General features: G+C 36.3%; 1 protein-coding gene across 3 annotated transcripts in view; it reads left to right on the top strand.

The window, feature by feature from the left end:
* FBXL13 (F-box and leucine rich repeat protein 13) overlaps positions 1–26288 on the top strand; it is a 333413-nt gene that overhangs the window by 67359 nt on the left and 239766 nt on the right. For all 3 annotated transcript variants that reach the window (XM_056799508.1, XM_056799506.1, XM_056799507.1), the window contains one exon: positions 26053–26148. In XM_056799508.1, the coding sequence (XP_056655486.1) occupies positions 26053–26148 (96 nt within the window). The remainder of the gene's footprint in view (positions 1–26052; positions 26149–26288) is intronic.

Genomic DNA, 26288 nt, shown 5'->3' with positions numbered 1-26288 from the left:
AAAAACAGAAGGGCAAGAAATGGAAAATATGGCCTCACCACAAAGCCGTCATTGAAGATAAGCTGGGATGAACCAAGTAAACAAGTATTTAAGAACTTTGTCCTTAACTCTCTCACATATTTACTAGTGCTGGATTTTTCAGACACCAGGAAATTCCTATGCGTTGCATAATGAATTTACCCTGGTGGGTTAGGTGAAGTCTTATACCAAGAGAGCAGTAGTCACCAGAAATCAACTGAACTTTCCAGTAGAGGACTTACTGACAGACTTGTTATCCCATGTGAAAACTGGAGTTTGGGGCTTTGAAGTGAACTGTCACTGATAAGATTAAAAATTGTATATGGAGCTCAAATTAAAATGCATCTTGAAAGCAGTTCTTTAATTTACATTGAAACCAAGCCTAAGTTGGATGCTGCCTGCTAGAGATATGGAGCAGCACCAGTTGAGTGAGTTTGACACTATGACAATACCTGTAGAAAAGAAAATCTATGCCATGAAGGGAGTTAGATATCTGTTACATGATTGTGCAGCTGAGAAATTGAGACTGAGGACATATACTGTCAGTGGTGATTTCATAGATCATTGTCCTTGGATGGTTAGTTGAAGGAATAACTTCAGAGTGATACAAGTTAAGATGAGAGAAGAAATGAGCTTTTCCTACTTAAGTTTCATGCCCAAGGGGTCTAGTAAATTAAATTCCATTAAATGGAATACTGTTCTGGACTGTAACTGATCATACATAGTACTAAAAAACTACTATCTGATATATTTATGTCTGTTGCCTTGAAAATGAACAATGTTTTTGGACATTTAGATCAAGAGATACTCCTGTATCTGGTATGAAACAAATTTTATTAACCCAAGATAAGATGGCAGGAAATAATTGTAGGAGCTGTGAGATAAATATATCAATAGAGCCCTCAGTTTTATATTTATTATCTCTCTTTTTTAAAAACCCTTACCTTCCATCTTGGAATCAATACTGTGTATTGGCTCCAAGGCAGAAGAGTGGTAAAGTCTGGGTGTTGGGGGTTAAGTGACTTGTCCAGGGTCACACAGCTGGGAAGTGTCTGAGGCCAGATTTTAATCTAGGACCTCCCATCTCTAGGCCTGGCTCTCAATCCACTGAGCTACCCAGCTGCCCCCTATTTATTATCTCTTGAGTTGAACAACAACAAATCTGTGGGGGCAGGTACTACATAGTACAAATCTCCTCATTTTACATATCATAAAATGAGGCTCAGAGAAATAAAGTGACTTTTCTATGAGCCCATGGTTATTAATAGTCAAAGGAAAGAATCCTGACTCCAAGGTTAGTAATTGTCTCTGTCTTTCCACTGGTCTTCCAGCATTGATTATTTCTGTCTTTTGTCATCTTTGCTTGGTATGAGGCGAAAATTCAAAGATTTAGATTTGAATTTCTTTTATTATTCATGATGTGGGATAGTTTTTTATATGGTAATATGCAATTTTGCTTTTCACAACTGTGTTTTCATACCCTTTGCTTGCTTATCCCCTGGGGAGTTGCTTTTAAATATTTCAATTAGTTTCCTAACTCTTTTGGATGCCAGACCCTTATCAAAAATATATTATGTAAAGATTTCTCTGAACTCAGTTCTGAAAAAGAATTACAGGAATACCTTAACACAGAATTAACTGATGCTGACAATAAAAGACATTGACAATACAAACAGGTTGGTGGGACTCAATGAGAGAAAGGAGAAGAATCAAAGAAGGCTGGGGCCTCTGCTTGAGGTAGAGAGGATCATGATAGTTTACATCATAGTGAATATAGCTTCATAGCCTGGGTGGCTCAAGAGATAGAGTGCTTGATTTAGAATCAAGGAGACCTTTGTTTGAATTCTGTCTCAGGCACTTCAAAGCTGTGTAACCTTGGGAAAGTTATTTAACTTCCTCATGACTCAATTTCTTTATCTATAAAATGGGGATAATAATATCAATTACTTCTTAGCTTTGTTGTGAAAATTATATAAGATAATATTTGTTGTGTTTTGCAAACTTTAAAATGCCATATAATTGCTGAACCACTGATAATGGTTCTTTGAAAAACTCTACAGAGTAGGGGAAAATAATACACATTTAGAAAGTGGCAGATAATTCAGTTTTTTAAAAGGAGAAGAAAAAGGACTTTGCCAACTTTAGGATAGTATGATTGACTTTTGATGGCAAAATTAATTCGCCCTAGAGCATAGAATTAAATGTTCAGTAAACATATAAAAAAGAAAATGATAATCACATAGAGCCAGCATGGCATCATCAAGAATGGTCCATATCAGTCTAACTTCACTTTATTTTTTAGTTACTAGATTAGCATATCAGGGGAAAGGTGTAAATATCCCTCTCTCAGGCCTGTTTTCTGGAAAAGATGAAGAGATGACAATAACACTATTAATTGGATTCGGTTGGATGGCTGGACTCAGAAAGTAGTCATTGATATAGCCCATAAGTTCTTCAATTAGAATGTGAGCTTCTTAAGAAACAGGAACAATTTTACTTTTCTAGTTGTACAGGGCTTTTCACAGAGTAAGTGCTTAATAAATGCTTTTTTCATTCCTTTATTCATTCATTCAGTGTCAACTTATAAAGAGATCTACAAGAGGCCCAAGACCCCTGTACAAGACTTGCTTTGTACAAGTTAACATTTTTATCAGTGACTTAATTAAATGCACAAGTAGCATGCTTAGCAAATTTATAGACAGCCTGTCCATTAATGGTCAGGAGCATAACTGCTCCATGAGAATCCAAGAAAACTGTACGAATTAGCTAATATACACTGGGTAAGTTAGGATCCAAAAGTCTTGAGAGGCTAGACTATTTGGCTGCTGTTTATAAGATAAAATTTAATTGGGAGATATGCATATTTTTAGATTTGGGGTTGAAAAAAGTAAACTTCACAACTACAAGCTGGGAGAAGCAAAGCTAGACAGCAGTTTATCTGGAAAAGGATTGGGGGCTTTAGCCATCTTGTAGCTCATTATGAGTTACTAGTGTGACTCATACTAGTTACAGCCCCATTACTAATGAAATCTTGGCTTCATTAAGAGAGGCACAAGTTTCAGGAAAAACGAGGGAATAGCCTCATTATATTTTGCTCTAGTCAGACAGTGTATGTGATGGTTCCACGTGACACATTTTAAGGATGATATTGATAATTTGGAAAGTACCCAGAGGACAGCAGCCAGGATTTCAATGTACTTGAAATAATTTCTTATGGTTTGCTTTCCTAAAATAAGATTTAGGAAGTAAACAATAGTCTTCTAGTATTTAAAAGGCTGTATTATGGAAGAGAGATAAGACTTTTGCCCTAGGGGAGCAGAAATAGAAACATGAAGTGAGAGTTGAGGAGATTGAGATTTCAGGTTAATATAAAAAATAACTTTCTAAAAATGATAGCTATCAAAAAGTAGAACCAGATTGCTTTGGGAGATGGAATGTTGTTTTTCCAGGTTTGATAAGGAATTCATTCAAAGTAGAAAAGTATTCTATTATTCCTTCAGTGATTATGAGAATAAGGGTCATATAGAAGTAGAAAACTTGGCTTGGAGTTAGGAGAAATCTGATTTTGTATCTTACCTGTAATACTGTTTGATTATGGGCAAATTACTTAACCTCTCTTGAGAGTTACCTTATTTGTAAAGGATATTATAGTAACTAAGTGGCTAGATTATTTTGAGGATCAAACAAAATGATGTATATCAAATGCTATGTGTGGCAGCTATTATAATTTACCAAGTGCTTCAATTTCTTCTTAACCCTTTTTATCCTATCCTTAACTTTTACAGAAATCTAAACAACCTGAGTTTTGAAAGTAGTTTCACCAACCAAAGCAATGATTCTAACCTGTCTTTGTTCTTGTTCTTGTCTCAGTGTGCTGTAATGACATGTCTTTTGTTCAGAGTTGGGTTTTTCTTTTTCTTACATTTAGTACCCTTGATGCTATTCTTAGCAAATCATGGTTTTCTTTAGTATTCTTTCTCCATTATATCTCTTTGTTTCCATGTCTTGTATATTCTTTTTTGAAGTCTAAATTACTTGGTTTTATAATCCTTTAATAGTTTAAACCCTTCATAATGCGATCCTTTCCTACCTTTCCAGTCTTCACCTTACTCTGCTACATCTAACCTATGATACAGTGACACCAAATTCATTGATAATTCCTTGCATCAAACACTTCATCTCCCAAATCTATGCATTTCCAGAGGCTAGAATATCCCATGTCTAGAATACTCTAACTCCTCATCTTTGTCTTTGAGTTTCTTTGGCTTATTTCAGGTTCTAACTAAAATACAACTTTCTGCAAGAAGCTTTCCTGATTCCTTTCAATGCTAGGACCTTCCCTTTGAGATTAGTTTCTTGTACTGTCTTATTTGTACTTTGTTGCTTACATGTTGATTCTTCCAATAGACTGTGAGATCCTTAAGGGAAGGGATGGTTTTATGCCTTTCTTTTTCTTGGCATAATACCTGTGCAATGAGGAGCTGTCCTAGAGGGATGTACAACCCACCTAGGAACTCCTTAGGACCAGTTAAGTACCAAACCTTTGGCTTATGGAAATAAAGTTTATTTTAATAAAAGGAATAAGGGAAACTGGTAGTATGACCCTAACATTCTTCCAACTACCTCCACCCAACTCCCAAGTCCCCTGCTTAAGGGAAGCCTTGTGTTTCTTCTCTAGGCCCTGCCTCCAGCTCCCTATCCTGTGTAAAATCCTTTCCCAAGCTATCTGACTTATTCTAATCTTCCCACCAGTAATTAATAAAGAAAGGGAGAACCCTAGATTTGGCTACTGTACTAAGTAACCCAAAATTATAGATGGAAAGCTTTGGATTACCTTAACCAAGAGAAATTCTGGCAGCTAAACCACTGGCAGATGATCTTTAGATTCAGGGAAAATTGGTTTTCTCCAAATAAATCTTCTACCTAGATGCCAAAGATTTCTCCACAAAATCCTGACTATCCAGGGAGAAGCTCTTAGAACAAAACCCCTCCTTCAGCTCAATGGAAATGTAGGTAGAGAGACAAAATCTACTTCTAGCTCAGATGAAATGCAGGAAGGAAATGAAGTTCAGTTATTTTCAGTTTTAGACTCCTACAATTCCTTTCCTACCCGGAATCCTTTCCCAGGGCTTATCTTAAAATTCCCTTCTTTCAACTAACCCTAGAAACCATTCTTATTCCTAACTATATTCCTACATTCTGCTCTCTGAGCATCTGATCAAGTCTACAAATTTGTCATATACTCATCACTATATAAATCCCCCTTATTCTAAACCTACTCTATTTTACTTATCTAATCCCACAACAAACAGTTCTTATCTAAACCTTATCTATCTGTTCCTCTCTAATACTACCTCACACTAAGGAATTAGGGAATAAGGAATTTACAATAAACAATTACATAAAAGAAATGCAAAAGTTGCAATAACAATAGCATAACTCAACATACAGAATGTAACAAAATTGAAAAGATAAAGTTACAGATAACACAATATAGTATATGCTGTTACATTAACCAAAACACTATCTATGCAACCATGCCAATAACTCATACAAAATGTACCTTAAAACCCTTAATTGAAACAATTGCAAAACAAAACTTTTCCTTATGCTAAACTTTATATTAATGCAGAAAGCAAAACTGTCTACACAAAACTGGAAACTAGGTATTTTATCCTAAAAATCTTATCTTTGGAACCTTTAACTATATACATATTTTTAAAGATTTGTAGAAAAATAAAATAATAATTTATGTACACATTTACAAATTATATACCAAATATGAAAATATAAAATTTTCACTTGTACAACTATTCACACTCAAATTTACATGAACGTACAAGCATATACAAGAAATAAAATATTCAATAACATACAAAATTTACAGAAAATATACAATAATATATACTTTTCACACCTATTTACACACATGAAAATTTATAATTTCTGTACATTTACACACTTATTTACTTACACTCACTTCCCCTACATTAAACTATAATACAATTCCTATATATAAACTATATTACAAAAATATATCACAAAGCATTTAACATGTATGTACATGTTTGTGTAAGAAAAATCACTGCCCTCTGATAATACTAAAAAACAAAATCAAAACAAAAAATCTAAATAATCCTATATGTACCCTGATGTTACCTGAGTGAAATATCCCAAATACATTTCATCCAGGTAAGACCTCATAGAACTAATGTGAATATTTTTTATTAATATATCATAAATGTATATGTTGGATGCAATTATACTCACCAGATCTTCAGATATTCTTCTTCCAATGTTGTCTGTTGTCTCTCTTCTTCTGTCTTCCACTTCTTCTTCCTTCCTCCTCCTTTGTCTCCTTCAGTGCTGTGATATGTATGGATGCATGTAACTAGAGTGTATTTGTGTCGGGTGCAAAATGATACAAAACCTTACAAATAAAATCAAATCAGTCTATTATCCTCTTCTTTAATAGATCTTTATAGAAAAGTCCATTATTCTTTCAATGTCCAGTCTGCTTTACTTCATCTGCGATCCTTCCATGATATCTTCTTTCTTCAGTCCTCTCCATTTGATCCATTTTCCTCTTCCCTGATCTTTTTGCCTGCAGACATGTTGCCTGATGATAATCTTTCAGCTATCTCTCCATCTTCTTCTTCTGGATCTCTCTATTCTTCTTCTTCTACTACTACTCTAGGAATCTTTTTAGCACGCAAGCAATGGAACTATGACTCTTTTTCTAATACTTTAATTGAGGAAGGTGAAGTTAAAATTATAGTGAATGGAACAACCCACGATCATTGTATTGCTGAGGTCTTATTAAAATTCCTTATATAAACTGAGTCACATGGCTTAATATTATACAATGAATAATCCAGAGGATCACTCTGAACTAAAAGTCCCATATCTTGCAATTCTCTTAATCTCTCTTGTAAGGACCTTACATAGAGTGCTATCTGGATGTCACCCCCTAACATCAATGCATAGGCAGTTGTACAACTCTTTGCTTGCAAAGGTAGATGACCATACAACATTTCAAATGGTGACACATGAATATCAGTCCTTGGTCTTGTACAGATATAGAATAACACTCTAGGGGTAAGATGTCTTGCTATTTCAGATGTGTTTCAGTACAAAATTTCCTTGTCATGGTCTTAATTTCTCTGTTCAGTCTTTTACTTGACCTGAACTTTGTGGATGGTACAGAACATGAAATTTTGCCGAGATTCAGAAGTTCTCATACACTTGCTTTAGAATGCTATCTGTGAAATGAGCCAAATCAATTTTGATTGGTACTACAAAACTTCGAATAATCTCCCTCAGCAAGATCTTAACAACAAATGCTGAAGTGTTCCTAGCAGATGGAAATGTTTCTGGCCATCTAGTCAATTTATCTACCAACACCAAGCAATACTTATATTTTCCTACCTTAGACATAGTAATATAATCTATTTTCAGATTTTCAAAAGGAGTGTAAGCTAATGGTTTCCCCCTAGACCTCTTTTCTTAAACACACCCTATTTGAATTTCTGACAAATAGAATAGCTAGAACAGATCTTATTTGCCACGATAGTAATTCCTGGGGCTAACCAAACTCTCTTTACAGTATCAACCAAAGCCTGTGTCTCAAAATGGCCTTTGTTGTGAATAAACTGGCAAATGTGATTGAAAAATGCCTTTGGGAGTAATGAATTTCCAGTTGATGATACTCATATGCCATTCTCTTTCCTAGCTCCAAAACTATGCTGCCACGTATGAATTTCTGAGTCTATGTATGCTCTTTCAAGATCTTGAGATTCTGTGACCGAGAAATTCATTATATAGGCTGAGGCATTTTGTGCTGCATTATGAGCAGTAACATCAACACGATGCTTACCTCAAGAAACTGGATCTCTGCCAAAAGAATGACCTCTGCAGTGTATTAATGCCAATTCTTTTGGTTTTGTAATAGCAGTCAGTAACTCTGTGATCATCTCCATGTGAACTATCTGTTTTCCCCCTGATGTAATAAAACCTCTTTGTTTCCAGATGGAACCAGTGGCATGGCAGATAGAGAATACATATTGGGAATCTGTATAGATATTAGCCCTTTTGCCTTCAGATAACAAATAAGCATATTTCAGAGCTACTAACTCTACCCCTTGTGCATTCATGTTCTTGGGCAATTAACCACACCACAGTGTCTCAAATTCAGTGACCACTGTGGCCCCTGTAAAATGGATATCATTCTGCATGAAAGATGAACTGTCTGTATATAACACAAGGTCAGGACTATCCAATGGTGTATCATTTAAATCCTGCCTCAATTATATTAATTGGACTACTTCAGTATAGTCATGCAGTGGCTCTCCATTTGTAGGCAAACCAGGTAATAGTGTGGCTAAATTTAAAATACTACACCTCTTAATTTGTATATTTTCATTCCCAAGAAGAACTATGTCATATTTGGCTATATGCTGGTCAGAAAAAACCTGATCTTGATATTTTAACATAAGGGCTTCAATTTGGTGTGGACAAAATACTGTCAATGGGCAGCCGAGAACTAAGTCTGTAGACTTTTGCACTAACAATGCAGCAGCAGCCACTCCACGCAAGTATGGAGCTATCCCAGCTGCAATAGGATCTAGTTGTGTATTGTAATAGCAATTAGGTGATAATTTGGGCCTAAAGTCTGATAGAATTGCTTCCTTAAGTTTTGTTATTGCCCATACATGTTCTGGCTTCAATTTGAGCAGTTTAGGTTCTGCATCACTTGTTAAATCAGTAAGTACAGTAATCCATTGTCTGCAGAAACCTGTTGTACCCAGCATAGCTCTTAGTTGTTTCTTAGTCTTTGGGACACTTAGTTTCTGGATGTCTGCTATATGTTTTGGGGAAATACTTCTAGAACTCCCAGATAAAACAAATCCCAAATACTCAACTCTCAGTAAGCAACATTGAAGTTAAGCCTTAGGTACCTTATGTCCCCTTTTACACAACTCACACAAAAGAAATATGCTATCCTTTAAACATGTTTTAGCACTGGGAGAAACTAAAACTATGTCATCTACAAAATGGACAAGTTTACTGTCTTCGAATCCGATTGTCTCTAGATCTTTATTAAGGATTTGCGAAAATAGAGATGGACTTTTGCAGAACCCTTGAAGCAGACAACTCCAACAGAAACTTCTTCCTTGCCAGGTGAAAGCAAATATCTCTTGTGAGTCTTTGTGTATCAGTATTGAAAAGAAAGTGGAACATAAGTCTCTACCATCATGAAATATCTAGCACTGCTTGGTATTGATAAGTTAATTGTGGCTGGACTTGGAACAACAGGGTGGGACTTTACTACATAGTCATTAATAGCCCTTAAATCTTGGACAAATCTGTAACAAGGTCTTCCATTTTCATCCAATTTTGGCTTCTTTTTTGGGAGTATGGGTGCATTGAACTCCAAAATACATGGTGTACTATAATTCCTTGTTCCAATAATGATTCTATGATAGGGGTTACACAAGCTACTGCCTCTTTGCTTAGGAGATATTGAGCTATGTAAGGTGGAGGACCTCCTTTGGTCTTAACTTTAATTGGAGTTGCAGATTTTAATAGACCAACATCTGTAGAATGAGAAGCCCATACCTATTCTGGTATAACATCAGGTATAGGATAAACTTTCCCTCTTTTTGCTTCTGCCTCAACTTCATCTAAGAATAACATTGAGAAAAGATCCAGAGCTTTTTCAGCAAGTTCTAAATTGATATCCCTTGTTGGTGTACATTGAATTGTAGCTCTTAATTTACATAAAAGATCTCTCCCAAGTAAATTCATAGGCAAATCGGGCATTAGCAAGAAAGAGGGTTCTACAGATAAAGGACCCAATGATACCATTTTTAATTGAAACTTCTTTATTCTTTGTGGTCTTCCAGTTACTCTTACCACCTCCATAGTTCCCATAGCCTTACACTCTGCTGGGGATTTTGCAGAACAGATCATAAATCTGTTCTCCCACTTTCAGAGTAACATGAGGCTCTGTGCTGCTCAGTGGAAAATGTAAGGATGATATTAGAAAATAAGTATTGTTTTATTATTTTAGGGATAAGAAGTAAAGTGGCTGACTTGAGAAAGAACTGTAGTTTGAAACAGAACTGAGAGAGCATGTTGATTTCAGATGTTGACAGTTATAACCGCTTTTTCTATGTCAATTACTCTCTCTGGCAGTGGGGAGTTGGTCTCTGGCAATTGGCAGAGGCACACACTCAAGAGACTCTCTCGCAGGGCTGGAGGAGGTAACATCTTTGCTTCTCTCTCTGTCTGAGGGAAAGATCTGAAGGGACTCAGTGTTTTCCTTTCCCAACTTGGGAAACATTATTGACTATCTACTGTGGTTTTATAGATTGTTTAACTCTGAGAAGACCAAAGAAAAACCTTGTCTTTGGTTTGGATTCTGAGACTGTTAAGACTTGATTCTTGATGAGACTCAATCAGCTAGCCTTTGTTATTTTATAATTTGAAGGCAAAGTTAAGATTTATAAGGATAATAGTGGTAGTTTTTAGTTAGATAGTATAAATTTGGGTTATTCAGATCAGGGAGGAGTAGTGTAGCCTGTGAAACACAGGAGAAGTGGTTCCTTGTGGAACCTGGGAGTTTATTTGGGTGGATTTAGAATCCCTTAGAATTAAAAATCCTTTATTTATCCTTATATATTTAAATAAATATTTTATGTTTATAATGAGTCTCTTTAGCATCCTTGTGCTTGGCCCTGAAGGGAAGTTAACATTTGAACTTCACTTCATCACTGAGGATAGATACTTTTGATTACCTCTATCAAAAGTTTCCAAAAATATCCAAACAGTTTGAACCTGATTGGCCAGTTAAATAGTTTTGAAAAGTTTTGAACCTATATTGGAACAGTTTTTCCATCTAAATATTTTATTTTTATAACTTATAGACTTATTTTTATAAGATCGCAGGGCTGTAACAATATTAACTTGCAGTATCTCACTTTCCTGGATCTTCTTATCAGCTTCTTTCAATTGCTTTCTCAGTTTTTCTATAACCTCGGTCTTATCCTCTTGTCTGTCTAACTCATCCTGATAGGTGTAAGTCACCATCCTCTTGAGCTCATTCAGTCCAATGGTAAATTAATTCAGGCAATTACTCCCAAAATAGGTCTTTGCCACTGGGCAGTCATTTTTTACCAACTGCCTCTTGATGTGACTTACATTCTCATCAAAAAACAGATCCAGACCAAGCCAACTTTCCCCACAGTCAATAATCTGATCAAGGAAGCTAGCTGGAGTCTGTAGTAAGCAAAGACTCTAGACCTGGCTTTCTATCCACTGAGCCACTTGGCTACACCATTACAAATTTTCTGAAATCCTCATACATGTCACATTTTCCTGTCCTCCAACCTCCTAATACCAGGGTTGTCTTTTACATCTTCAGATGCTTTTTTTTTTGTTTTGTTTTAAAGGATTACTTCATTCTCCCTGATAACTTGCAGGGTGGAAGAGGTGTCCAAGAGTGTGCTGAATCTAGGTCTTACTGGCTTTGAGTTGATTGTAAAAAATTTGGAGGGGCATTTATATCTTGGAAACCTGCAAATACTAAAAATCTTGGCTTGATTTACTGTTTTGTTGATCATCTAGACTTTAAAAAGTGATGTGAAAAATGTCAATAATGCAGAATAAACTTAAAAATCTATCCTACAAATATTTTTGAGGGGAAGAGCTGGTTGTTAAACATTTACCAGAACACCTTTGGGTGCACCTCCATCCTTTTTACTCCTTTTATAAGAAAACCAACTTGTCTTTTGTGCAGAAGTAGCTTACTAGACATTGGCATACTACTCTTTTGTTCAGTTGTTTTGGTTGTGCCTAACTCTTCATGGTACTCTATAGTTACCTGTAAGATGCCAATTGTCCTGCATATTTGCTTTCATCACTAATACTTGTGTCTTAACTTGTGTCTAATAGTTACAGCAAATTGCCTATTTGCAAGGTCTGTGCCCTTTGTCAGCAAGTTGCACTGGGGGTACCTGTGCACCATGCTTTCCTCCTCCCTTTTTCTAGGACTCCTGGTTTTTGAGGCAATATCTTATTTGCCCCCTTGTTCAGCTGTGTTGGATAGACAATTAGAAGATTCTTAACCAAACCCTAGTGTAAAAAAGTTGCTCCTAGATGTTGCCAATGGAGGATTTCCAAAATCAAGAGATTTGCTTGTCTTCACCTTCTTGATATCTGTGATTCCAGGTGTGCCCTCCCAAACCAGTTTATTGTAGTTCAGTATCAATAGTTTTGAGAGAAGAGTCAAGCTAGGCAAGTGAAGACAAGCTGTTCAGTTGATCATCCTCTCCACAAACTTCACCATAGGGTTAGAAAATGTAATAGACTGTATCCTGATGGGAAAATCAGGAAAAAGTTACAGTCATTTGTCCAACCTTGCTCAGCATAGGGAAACAGAGTGGTCTATGGACACTGGGGATAGGTTGGGGGAGAAGCATGAGTTCAGAGCTTGTGCCCCAGGAGAGACTGGGCAACAGGGAGAGAGGAGGTCCCAGATGTAAACTGGGAGCCTCTCACACCCATTCAGGGTACTCTGAGGGTGACACGGGTCTGCTATCCAGTTATAAGTCACAGATCCAGGGTAGATTGAAAAGGGGCCCTGACCAGCATAGAGAGAACTGAGGAAGTTAGGAAGTTCAGAAGCCAGCAGCACAGCAGTGGTGTAGCTCAGACCCCAGAGGAATTAACACTTCACTTCTAGCATCTACTCTGGTTGCAGAGGAATAACCAAGGTGGAAATCTGATACCAAAGGGGAGCCTATACTTCTGTTTTGAACCAACAGAGCTTTCCTATGGTTGAAAGGGGTGGAGTCTAGCAACAGACTATGCTTTGAGACTCAAATCTAGGTTAAGAACTTGCAGAGCTCAGACAAGGAGGGCAGCAATCAGACTTTTGTCCTGGATCAGACTACTTTGGGAGTATTTAAAGTTTAGAGATTTCCTAGCCTCTCCCTGAGATACCCCAAGAAAGCAGTAACAAGACCAGCATTTCTCCAAAGTGTGGCAGATTCCAGCCTTCTCTTCAATTCTGAAGTCAGGACTTAGGCTGGAAGAATGAATAAACAACAACAAAAAAGTCCACCATTTAGAGCTTTATGATACTCAAGAAACAAATATAGAAGAAAATGATTCCAAAACATCTACAAGCAAAATCCTGGAGAAAAATACAACTCGGGCAAAAACGCAACTAGAATTCCTAGAAAAAATGAAGCTAAAATGAAAAAAAAGTTAAAAATGTTTATACATAGAAAGATAATACTTGGGAAAAATGGAAAAGAAATGAGAGTTGTGGAAGAAGGAATCTGAAAGATAAATAACAGCTTAGCACAAGGTGCAAAGCCTTACCCAGCAAACTCCCTGAGAATTACAGTGGTCCAAATAGATATCACTGACTCTATAAGGCAAACCAAGGGATTAAGACAAAATCAAAAGATTGATAAAGTAGAAGAAAATGTAATGTAAAATAGCAAAAACAAATGATCTGGGAAACAGATCGAGAACAAATTTAAGAATCATTGAACTTCATGAATGTCCTGACCAAAAAAAAGAAAAAAAAAGAGCTAAGACTTCATATGTCAAGAAATATTAAAAGAAAACTGCAAATATCTCTACCAGAATGCAAAATGGAAAGAGAATCTACTGATTACCTCTTAAAAGAAACCCTAAAATGAAAATTCTCAGGAGTATCATGCTCTAGACTTAGAGATCCAGGTCAAAGGATAAGTACTGCAAGTGATCAGAAAGACAGAATTCAAATACTGAGAAGCCAGTCAGGATCACCCACAGTTTTGCAGGCACACTTATAAAAGAGTAGGGAATTCAGAACACGATATTCCAATAGAGATACAATTCTCCAGTAGAGAAAGTATATGGGATTACCGACAAGAACAACTTGCCCAGCAAAAGTGAGTATTATGGTACAGGAAGAGATGGAGCTTTTAATGAAATAGAGGATTTCAAAGTGTTCCTAATGAAAATACCAGAACAGTGGAGGAACTTTTAAATTCAATCACAAGAGTAAGAGAAGCACCAAAAGGTAAACATGAATGAACAATGATACTGGACTAAGCAAAGGAATACTGATTACCTTCAAATATAGGGAGATAAGTATGTCCCTTCAAAACCCTATCATCATCATGGAGGGAGTCCAATTAGATAAGTCTAAGAGTGGTTCTGTTATATCTTGCTAATATTTAGAAAAGAGTGAAAATAGAAGGAAAAGGAATATATTGGGGGATGGGAGGAAGATAAAGATAAGGAAAATTATCTCTAATTATCAGGGCAAATGGACATCTATACAAACAAGGATGGAATGGGAAAGAAGCTGTCACTGTCCTCTGAACTGGTCAAAGGAAAGAAGAATATATATATATATATATATATATATATATATATATATATATATATATATATATATACACACACACCTTTGGGTACAGAAATACACAACAGAGCAAGAGGGTGAAAAAGGAGAGAAGATATACTAAAGGAGGGATTAGTACTAAGCAAAACAAACTAAGGATGTAAAAATATTTATATTCTTTTGGAGGTGGCAAGGAATGGGAATCTGATGTGCCCATAAATTGGGGAATAGATGACAAATTATGATATGTAAGTATGATGGAATACTATTATGTTGAACCCTTATCAGTATAATAATGATCATCCAAAGATTCCAGAGGACTAATGATGAAACATACAACCCATCTTTGGATAAAGAAATGAAGGACTCAGAAAGCAGAATGAGATAAATATTTTTTAGGACATAGCTAATGTGAAAACTTTAAGATTGACTCCATGTGTTTATAATGAGTTTTGATTTTCCTTTGTTGTTAATGGTAGGAAGAGTTGAGGTGGAAATATTAGAAGTGTATTATAAAGGGAGGTTAAGTTGTAATGGAGGGGTTCAGTCTTTCAGTATTGAGAGGGGGAAAGAGTGGAGACCTCCCTTCTCAAAGCGGGGTTCTGGGGAGACACCTGATATTTAGGGTTGGCTCAGAGAGAGGAGAGGGGGTTTGAAGATTTTCCCCCTTTTGCCTTCCCTCCTTAGCTAAAGCTGCTCTCCCAGATTCACTATTATCTTGTACCCCCTCCACTACTTGAGACCAAAGGGTCTCCCCTTGATCTGTTCACTCACACTTGTTCACAGCTTGGGGAAGAGATAACTATTTTAATGTCCACTCAATCAGGATAATACAAAGGAATAACTGGCAGTAAAGAATGGGAAAAGGAAAGTGGGGAAAGGGGGCCCCTATTGCTATCTAAACCCTTTCCCCTCCCTCCTCAAGTTTGGGGGGAACTCAGGCCTTGGCAGCCTGAGCCCCCTGAGAGAAAGTCAGGTTGACTCACCCCTGGACAACAGGAGCTGAGGTAATGTCTGCTCAGTTTTCTCTTCAGAAAGTCCCTTCAATTGGGGGGAAAGATTTCCAGTCACCAGCAGGAAAAGTGGGCAACCCTCAGGAGAAAGTCTTTTCCCACCTTCTGTCTTTGGCTTCTCAAGACTGAGAGCCCAACTCCTCTCCCATCCAGAGCCTTCTCCTCCTCCAGATTCCAATCCCTCCCCCATCGAGGTGATCAGTTTCACACACTCTTCAGCCTGGCACTTTTTTTTTTTAGATCCAGTCTCTGCCACAGAAGGCAATTCTTGGCTGATTAGATTAATCTTTTTATATCCATCTATACACACATGTATGTATAGACACATGCATGTATATTTATTATATATATAGCTAAACACATATATTCATATGTACACACACATATATAAAGTCTTGGGAATTCTGACGGCTGCAATGATAAGCCATAATTCTTGAAGTCTTATGATGAATCGTGTTGCTTATCTCCTGATAGAGAGGTAATGGACTCAAAATGAAGATGTTGAGTTGTGTTGTTTTTCTTTTAAATAATGGCTAATGAGAAATTTTGTTTCACTTGACTCTAAGATAGGATTATAACAGGGTATTTCTTTTTCTTGTTTTCTTAGTGAGGTGGGGCATTGGGAGGGAAGAGAGAGTGAGGGAAGGCTTATTTTTGAATAAAACAAATTTTAATTTAAAAAATAAAAAGGGAAGAAGTGGGGGGAAAGATATTACATATGGGGTTGTAAGTAGAAATTAAGGTCTCAGATATTTTTTACCTCTTTCCTCTCTCAACCCTTTTGATTTAGGTCTTGCCTCTTGTGTTGGCATCTTCCCTTTTAAAGAAAAGAAATGATTTATTTTTAGAGAAGTATTAGATAATTTGCATTAGTTTGTAAATTTTTAGTGGGTGTTGGGGCTTCTGGCCATCTTTGGAGAGTTTTTCTCCAAAGTCTTATGTCTTTGTTATTCCTTGCTATAGGGCTTATAATTGTACATATGTTATTGCATAAGTTTGCTCATCATTTCTGAGGGTTATCGTATTCTGCTATTCTCCTGAAAGCCTTCTTATGTCATTCTTAAAGGGTGCTGCTCACTGAGGGAGTCAAATTTCCTTTCTGAGGATATGCCTGGCTGGAGGAGGGAAGAGAGAAAAGCAGTGAAGTGTACCATTTTATGACTGTACAACATATGATACAGGAGGAAGATCTAGGATGTCTATGCATTTATGTAATGATGTTTTAATGTACATGGTAGTTTTCACACAAAATATTTCTACACTGTGGAAAATGGATTCCAGAGAGTAGTGCTTAACTTTTTTTATCTGTGTTTTAGGCAGCTAGGTGTTATAGTAGCTAGAGTGCTGGAGTTAGAGTCATGAAGAGCCAAGTTCAAATGCTACCTAAACCATTTTCTAACTGTGTGACCCTGGGCAAGCCTCTTAATCTCGCTCAGCCTCAGTTTCCTCATCTGTAAAATGGGGATAGTATTAGTATTAATTTATAGGATTATTGTGAGGATAAAATGAGATAATATTTGTAAAGTACTTATACTTTAAAATGCTACATGCTAGCAATTATTATTAGAATTCTTTATTAATCTGATGAGAACTATGGAACTCTATGTATTTTTATCTATATTCATAACTGAAGGAAATGCTATATTTTATTTCAAGCTTAATGAAAAAAGATATAATTTTTTCCCATCCAAGTTCACAGCCCCCTTGAAATCTATTCATTGACTCCAAGTTAAGAATGTTTACCATAGAGCTATCAAGTTTTTGTATGATTTAGCATATTGCTAAGAATAATTTAAATTTTTTTCCACCATTAAAAATTAATTGTAGCCAAGTAAAAATGAGGAAAATTCAATTTAGAAAGAAGCAGATTGTCTAACATTAAATACATTGTCTTTTGTTTTACTTTTGAGTTTTATTTCTAATGGAGTAAATTGATATTTTAATCTATTTTGACCCTATTTTGTTCATGGTTTTATTACGCTTTTGTTCCAATGGCATGACTTTATTAAATAGCTTTCATTCTTTTACAAGCAAAATTTTAACTTTCAAGTGAATAAGCATTTTCAGGATTTATGAACTATATAGGAAGGCTAGTTTGCCACTAGAAATTTAACAAGTTTTATTCCTATCTTTCTAGTTCATCAGATATTGTACGATTTCTTTCAAGAGAAATTTCTTATTCCCACTTGAGAATTTATGGAGTTTGGATAGCTGAGTGTCCAGGCACTCCTATCTGGGAGAATATACACTTATATCCCAATAGGGAAAGTCTCATAATTTTAGGCCCCTGAGAACACTATGGTTTCATAGATTAATTTTCAGAGATATGGCTAGTAGGGAGAATATTCCTGGACTTGGAATTAGGAAGACCACTTCAAATCCCAAAGTATCAATAGATACTTAACTAGAAGTGTGACTTTGGGCAAGTTACTGAATCTGTATCAGTTCAAAATTGGACAAGTTAGTGAATCTGAATCAGTTCAAAATTCCTTATATGTGAAATGGGGATAACAATGAGCCCATAACATTTTAAATAAATATGGAATGAATATGTGCTGGTTTGCTGTCATGAGGCAAGCAGGCTACATTTTCTCCTTAGGATACTAGGAGTACTCTGAGGGACTTGGGGATATATCTCTATTGCCACTGATTCAAGCCTCAACTGATTGTGTTCCAGTGACTAGAACCTCAGTTACATAGAGATATTTTCTTTGCAGTTAGGGCGCATTCTCCCATATGCTCTCCTGATCATTGGTTTGGAGAGTGGTTTCATTCAGAGCATCATTTTTATATAGCATTGGTTCCAGCAAGTTCATGACCAAATGGGACATAACTTCCAAATGAATCCTCATCTCAGTTCTGCTGGACTGAGTCCTGAAGGTCACTACTAAAGGTCACATTTTGCTCCTTGAGGCATTGTTCTTGGATGATGGGGTGGGAGAAAGATACTTTGCTGACCTTTTGAAACTCATAACAACTATCACTACTAGCATTTGAATTGTGTTTTTAAGGTTCACAAAGTGCTTTTCAAATATTAGCTCATTTTATCCTCACAACAACCCTGGGAGGTAGGTGTTACCTCCATTTTAGAGAGGAGGAAACAGAATTTAAGAGATTTGTCTAGGATCAGAAGATAATAAGTATCTGAAGCTAGTCTGAAATTATATTTTCTTGACTCCAGGCCCAGTGCTCTATCCACCTTGCCCAGGATGGAATCTTTAATCTCTTTGCCTAAAATGGAAAAGAACAAATGTGCCAAGACAGGCAAAGAACCCAAGCTTGGGTTCATGGACCATATGCTGGCCCTAGCAGAGAGGGCCAATGATCTCTCTCCTTACAAAGCTGTCCCTCACTAGATGCAAAGGAATATAAGAAATCACCAAGATGTAGCCAGAAGAGGTAAAAAGAGCAAAGAAATATGACCAAAGCTGACTCTGGCCTTTTTTTTGGAAAATACTCCCATTTCTGGCCATAAAAACTTACTCACATGGTTAGCACATTGGAACCAGTTTCAGAAGGTCCATATGCCCATGTCTCTTCAAAGCACTACCATTACTTATCATTGGTCTTCTTAACCCAAACACAATAAAAAAAATAGCAAAGAAAATTGGCTTCTCATCTTAAAACGGAAGTTTGGTCTGTATGGAGCTTTCCAGACCATATGGAGATCTCCCCAAAGAATCTTAGGACTTAACTTTAACTAGAAGTCACTAAACCCTTACCTGGGAAGTCAGCTATCCTGGGTAACAAGCCTTCCATTTCTCAGTGTAAAAGGTCATCTGACTGGGGTCTGGTCAAAATTTTCCAAGCGCCTCTCTCTAAACATGGCACAACAGGATTTTGTTTGACTTGCTATAGCATAGACAATCACCTCAAGAGGATCAGACAGATTTGTTTTCGAGACCTTATTCCAAAAGATGCTTGAAATCTCCCCCAGTGGATCCTTACCACTGCAAAGGCAATGCTGTTGTCATTTCAAACACCTAATGACAGGAAAACTAGATTTATGGATAATAGAGAACAAGATTATACCAGGTCACTTAAGGCCTGAAAATAAGCAAAGTGCCTAATATAAAGAATCAAGCACTAAGGTTGGATTACTTGGTGTTTCTAGACACACAGATAAACCTTACCTTATGGACTTACAGGGCAATAAATAAGGTAAGTAGTTTAGGTTTGTTTAAACTCAAAAAGAAAAGTAAGAAAATTTCTTGACTAGACATTTACTCTAGTTTTATAACATCCATACTTTTCATTTTATTTATAATATCAATAGTTATAGATTCAATAATATATCAAATAGTAGCACTGAAACATTCAACAAATGTAAATTTATGAGTCATTTCAGACAAACTGACTTAAAATGGAAACAACACACTGGAAAAACAGCTTTTTTTTTTTGGCCAATTTTTCTAGGATCCTTTAAACTAGAGTATTCAAAATAGAAAGTCCTGGGTAGAAATCCTTCCAGAAGTCCCTACAAATTGAAAGGGCTCATTTTTATTCCAGATGAAGCCCACAAATATGCTCTGATTCACTGTCCCAGAGCCAAGTAGGTTATATTTACCTCCTCAATATCCTAGGGGTACCCCGAGGAGGTACCTAATGCTATTGGCTTGAGTTCCTCTGCTTATGTTTTACCCCAAATTTAGATACTAGTTCTTGATTAGCACTCTACGGGTAGAGAGAAGAGATTGGCACACATGCAAAGAATCTCTAATGCTATCTCCTTACATTGAGAGTTTGAGGAGTTTGCTTCCAGGAAAGTTAGGATAACATGTAAAGTAAGTACATTGGAGAGACATGCACATCTGCAGACATTCTGTAGCTGGTTTTGGACTGCAAATTGAATGGTTTTGAGAGGCTTTTTTTTTTTTGATTGACTGAAGTTGGGAGTATCTTCAAAGATGTTTTAGTTGGTCTCATCCATACTCTTTGGCTGTTTTCTCTTCTGTTATGTTCTTGGTGGATCTCTTGGCCTTGTTTGTGGATATGGTTTGTTGAGAGTCTGTGCTATAAGGGGAGAAGGTTTGGACCTGCCTCGATGGGATAATCAGGCCTTTATTCTCAGGCCATATATTGGCCTTGGGAGAAAGATGCCATCAGAGATCCCTGTGCATATATTCCAGTCTTTACTACATTTAAATATATTTACAGTCTATTAATGCAATTTGATGAATTTGTAGGCTGTTGAGTCTGTTTGAGAGTTTTGATTGCTTCTTTTTGTCAAGGCATGGAAATACTCTTAGGTACTCCCAAAGGATAAATGTTACTGGTACTGGGAGATATGGTTCAATCCGTGTTTGGGGGGGACTACTCTGAACTGACCTAAAAAAAGGAGGCTTTCATCATCTACTTTTTTTCCCCTCATGATATATTGAGAACTCAGCTAAGCTAAGGGCAGAACTATATCTTTTGGAAAGGCGTCTCCTAGCCTCCTTCAATAGATATTAAGTCTTAGGATAGAGGCACATTGTGATTTGCATATGCTTGTTTGTATCCCTCTGGCCTGAGAGGAGGGTTTCTGGACCCCAAATTATATATAATATATATATATATATATATATATATATATATATATATATATATAACCTAGTGGTTATAGAAGTCTTTAGAGGAAATTTTTTTTTTTCTGAAAACATATTAACAGAATAGAAAGAGAAATCAGTGGCCTGCTCTTACTGTGATCCTTACCATGGAGGGCCAGTGGAGAGGAGATGCCTATGCCTACATGTTTTCCAGAGTTCCCACAAGTTTCTGGATTATTTTTTTAAACATTGAAGGAATTCCTTTTAGGAGAGGGCAGGTGAAGGAGCAAAGAGAAAACATTAAGGAGCAAGTGTGACCATGCCTGGATAGATGCTTCTCCAGGCAAACAAGGTATTTGGGAAGGCTATGCATCTGCCCCCTCTGCTGTCAAAAGCCATGAATGAAGGTGAAAAAAAATCAGGAGCATAAGAGAGGTGCTGAGTAGAATCTCAAAAGTGACTGGGAAGAAGAGAGCTTCCTGGTGGACAGAAGCAGTTGGGGTTGATGAACAAAACCCAATTTATGGGGCAGCTGGGTAGCTCACTGGATAGCTCACTGGATTGAGAGCCAGGACTAGAGCCAGGAGGTCCTGGGTTCAAGTTTGACCTCAGACACTTCCTAGCTGTTTGACCCTGGGCAAGTCACTTAACCCCTATTGCCTAGCCCTTACTGCTCTTCTGCCTTGGAACCAATACACAGTATTGATTCAAAGGAGGAAGATAAGGGTTTAAACTCTGCCTCTCCCCCCCAATTTATTATTTCGTCTTCCTCCTACCACCAAGGTTGCCTAAGTAGGCTTGATTAGTAATTTTCTTTCCATTTACCCCTTCAAGAGGTGAGTAGGAGGGGAAAGGTACAAGGAGAATAAAAGATGTAATCCCTGACTACAATTTACATCAGTCTTCTAGTCCTTATTTTAATGCCTATTTGTGTTTTTTGTGTTTAAAATATATGGGCATGTGCCCAGTAGGATAATCCAATTACCAAGGTGGGTTGTACATCTGCCTTCTGCATTCTGGAATTTGTGCAAACATTCCTGAAGCCTATAAATTTATATCACAGTTATAGATTGACCTTAGCTATTTACCATATATAGAACAGAAATTCTGTAATTGGCCATCATAAGAAAATAAAGAAAAACTTTACTCTCTTGAAGAAGGAAACCTAAAAGACAAAACTGCCCTTTCCCAAGAAGAAACAGCTAGCTGATCTCCTCCCTCACTTTCTGGGGAAAATTTGTGTAATAATGACTTTTGCATAGAGTATAAAAGTTTGGACAGGTCTGCTTCTCAGGGGCTTACATTGTTGTATTGGATGTGCCTTTGACCCTGATGTGATTTCAGTATGAGCTTAAAAAATTGCTTCTTGGTATTTATTTTTCTTTCATACTCACCCTCAAGCCTTCTATCTATGTATGCTTTCAAACTACCCAAGTAGTGGTATCATTCTTATGAGTTATAGATAACATTTTCTCTTATAAAAAGTAAACCATTTGATTTTAGTGAATCTCTTATAATTGTTTTTTTTCATGTTTATCTTATTTTTTTCCCTAGTTCTTGTAGACCAAATTTTCTACTTAGTTCTGGTCTTTTCCTTAAGAATAGCTAAAAAAAAAATCTCCCTTGTATAATGATACTTATCATTACTGGGTAGATTATTCTACCCAGCTCCTTTGCTCTTTGAAATATTGTATTCCATGCCCTTCAGTAATTTAAGGTTGAAGCTGCTAAGTCTTGTGCCTGTAGCTCCACAGTATTATAGTTTAATTTTTTAAATATATATTTTCCTGATTACTCATAATATTTTTTCTTTGACCTGAGTCAAAGAGCTATGGAACTTAGAATAATGTTATTGTGAGTTTTCATCTTGGAACCCTTTTTAGGTGGTGATTAGTGTATCCTTTCAATTACTATTTTACCCTCTAGCTCTAAAACTCTGGGCAATCTTCCCTAGTAATTTCTTAAAGTATAGTATTTACATTCTTTTTTGATCTGAACTTTCTAGTAGTCTGACATTTCTTATTTGGTGCCTCCTTGATCTGTTCTCAAAGTAAGTTGTTTTTGTAATAAGCTGTTTCATATTCTTTTCTATTTTTTCATTATTTAGATTTTGTTTTATTATTTCTTGTTTCTAAAGAAGTCATTAGTTTCTTCTTGCCCTCTTATTAAGTTATTTTATTTGGTGAGTTTGGGAATCTCTTTTTCTAATTGGTTCACCTTTTTCCTCCCTTTAATTTTTATTTTCTTACATTGCTCTAATTTTTTTTTTCTAATTTATCCTCAACATCTCTCAATTGGTTTTAAAAGTCTTTTTAAAGTTCTTCCAAAAGCTCTTTTTGGGTTTGTGACCATTTTGCAATTTTCTTTGACATTTTATAAGTAGGTGTTTAACTTTATTGTCTTCTGAATTTGAAGTCTGGTCTTCTCTATTCCCATAGTAGCTACCTACTATTTAAAATAGCCTTGTTAGCTTTATGCTAAAATTAGGTTTTGTTCTTAGGGTGTGGGAGTTGATGTTTCATCTTATTAGGGTTTTTTTTTTGTACTGTTATTTCCTGAATCTTCTCTTGGGGACTTTGATCTCTTGGTTCTTCCAACTTCTATAATCCAGGCCAGGTGTGGTCTCTGTTTCTCAGCTTTATATTACAGTTTGCGAGTGACCTCAGGTGCTTCTCTTTGCCACTGATCCCTGATCAGGACCTCAGACAGCAAATGCTTTTACTCTCTGTAGTTTCCAGGTGGCTTCAAGCATTAACTCCCCTCTCTGACCTGGAAGTGCAACCAAGGACTCTGCTTTTCTGGAAGTTACCACAGCCCTTACCTCTCAGAAACTGAACTCATCTGAATGTGCTTGCCTTTTGTTCTCCTCCTTTCTCAAAGCCAGCCACAGCCAGGAACAGTGTGGTGTCTGGTCAGCTCACCTGGACCCTGAAGGTCTTTCCTTGGTCAGCTGCCCCTCCTCCTCCCCCCTCCCCCAGTAGACTGGTGGCTATCTCTGGATCAGAGTGCAAGTCTATACCAATGCCCCCAGGGCTTGTTTGTTGATTCCAGGGGTATATAAAACTTCCAAAAGAAGCTGACAAAGTTAGGCTCTCCACTTGTACAGTTGCCCCCAGGATTTATTGTTTGTTGATGTGATGATATTTGCCTGGATGTGTTTGTGCTTCAATCAGATAGGTAAGAGTATTTTCCCCAAATTGTCCCAGGTGGACATATTATGCTCAACTCCCAACTATTTCTGTTGCTTTAAAGCTGATTCTAAGGCATTTAAAAAATTATTATTTGTGGGAGAATTTTGAGATTAAAGTAATCTTGTACCCTACTCTACCTTCTTCCCATTATCTTCTTGTGGCCATTGTTCATATTGAGGAAATATTTTTTATAATTTAGGAGTTTCCTAAGCTCTTTGGGATGTTATTTGCTGGTAGAAAATGGTAGAAGCTAGTTTCGTTTTTCTTGTATATCTTACTTCATTTATTTCTTATTATCTATGAGCTTCAACTGTTACTGCAGTAATACAATAATTTCTCTTCCTAATTATATATATAATTATATAATAAATATATATTTATGTAATAAATATATATTTTTTTTCTTTGATAATGAGGCTCTGGAATTTGATAACTATATTTCTGGATAAATTTAATTTGGGATTCCTTCCTAAGGCAAGTGTTGGACCATTGATTAATTATCAATAAACTTTTATTAAATGGAATGTGTAATTTGTTATCTGTTTCCAATACTAGTGGATCATTTTTCTTGTATGATTTCATGAACTAAAGTATTTGGGCTCTTTATTTCATCATATTTCTTCCCCACTCTCTAGGAATATGTTTCAGATTGCCTAATTTAGCTCCATCTTTAAGATTAATTGCTTTATTTTTTGAGCAATAAAGTTGTGCAAAGTTTTCCTTTATTTTTTCTGTTTCTACCTTTTTTATTCGAGTTCTGCCATTCTCATTTTCATTGCACCGCTTTACTAAATTTTTAGCTGCTTCTTTTCTTCACTCTTTCTATCTTTTTTTAAATCTACTCTAGGTTTTTCTTGGGAGGAATTCTTCTCTTTTGCCTCCTATTCATTTTTAATTGAAGGGGGAGGGTCTAGAATTAAATAAAATCAATCCTTTCTCAATCATTTTTGTCAGAAGTCTGCAAAACTGTTTTTAAAGGCTGAGTAATTAATTGGAAGAGATGGATAAAACTAAAATAAGAACAAAAGTTCAAAGATACAACAGCAAGTCAGATGCACCCTATAGCACTTAAAAAGTACACAACTGGATCTGACTTAACATTCACAAAATGGGCTCATGGGGCTTCCACCAACAATATATTAGTGCTCAGGGAATGAGGTTTCTTGGTATAGGCTTTCTCTTACAAATATCCAAGTAGAAGAAAACCCCAAATCATCAGTTCTGCAGTCCAGTGTAGAAATCACTCTTCTGCAAAAGGCTAGGACTACTTTACTTTTCCAACCTTGACTATAATCTAGGAATTTTGTCTGGTGAAGTTAATTATCTTGCCCTCTGTGGTGGGATGTTTTTCTCCATTTCAAGTATCACCTGTGGCCTAAAGGAAATATTATTCTAGTTTAATCTCTTTGAATAATAAAACTCTTCTGTCTCATGTCTGGTTTCTGGTCCATTGGTTACCATAGATCTTATTTCATCCCTTCCCCATCTAATTGTCACGTTTTGGGGTTTTGGGGTCTTATCTGCAATGACATTCCTGTTGTTTAGGGATGAGGGATTATACTACATTGATTAGTTTTCTTGAAGAACAAATTTTAATTAAGTATAAAGAAAATCACCTTTGGGTTATAAAATGATGGCACAATTAAATAGGAAAAATTAGTGCTTCAAACAATAGTACTTCCCTAAAGAAGTTCCTTTTTTCACAAAATGGAAATGACAATAACTTGTATTGCTTTATCAAGATATTCTATGAATAAAATGTCTGCAAAGTGCCTCTGGTTCATTGAGGAAAATATCATTAGAAATGTAAGGAATTATATGAACCTATTAATAAGTATAAGAGAAAATGGAATCTTCCCAATTATTTTCTATTCTCATATCTTTCTGTTCTTTAGATTTTCCGTTTTCTAAGTATCATTGATCTGGCAAAATGTGCTGAAGTCAACAAGGACTGGAGATCCATGACACAGTTACGAGCATTGTGGAGTGATGTAAGTATAACCAATTTCCTATGACATTTTATTTCTGTCTCCAAAAGGATAGCAGACTATTATACATGTAAAGGTATCTTTCTGTAATTTTGTTGAGCAATTAAGAAAACATTATCTCATATTTTCAAGCATTTGATTCC

Source organism: Monodelphis domestica, chromosome 5 (assembly GCF_027887165.1).
Source record: "Monodelphis domestica isolate mMonDom1 chromosome 5, mMonDom1.pri, whole genome shotgun sequence".
Taxonomy (NCBI): domain Eukaryota; kingdom Metazoa; phylum Chordata; class Mammalia; order Didelphimorphia; family Didelphidae; genus Monodelphis; species Monodelphis domestica.
This window is presented reverse-complemented; position numbering and strand designations above follow the sequence as displayed.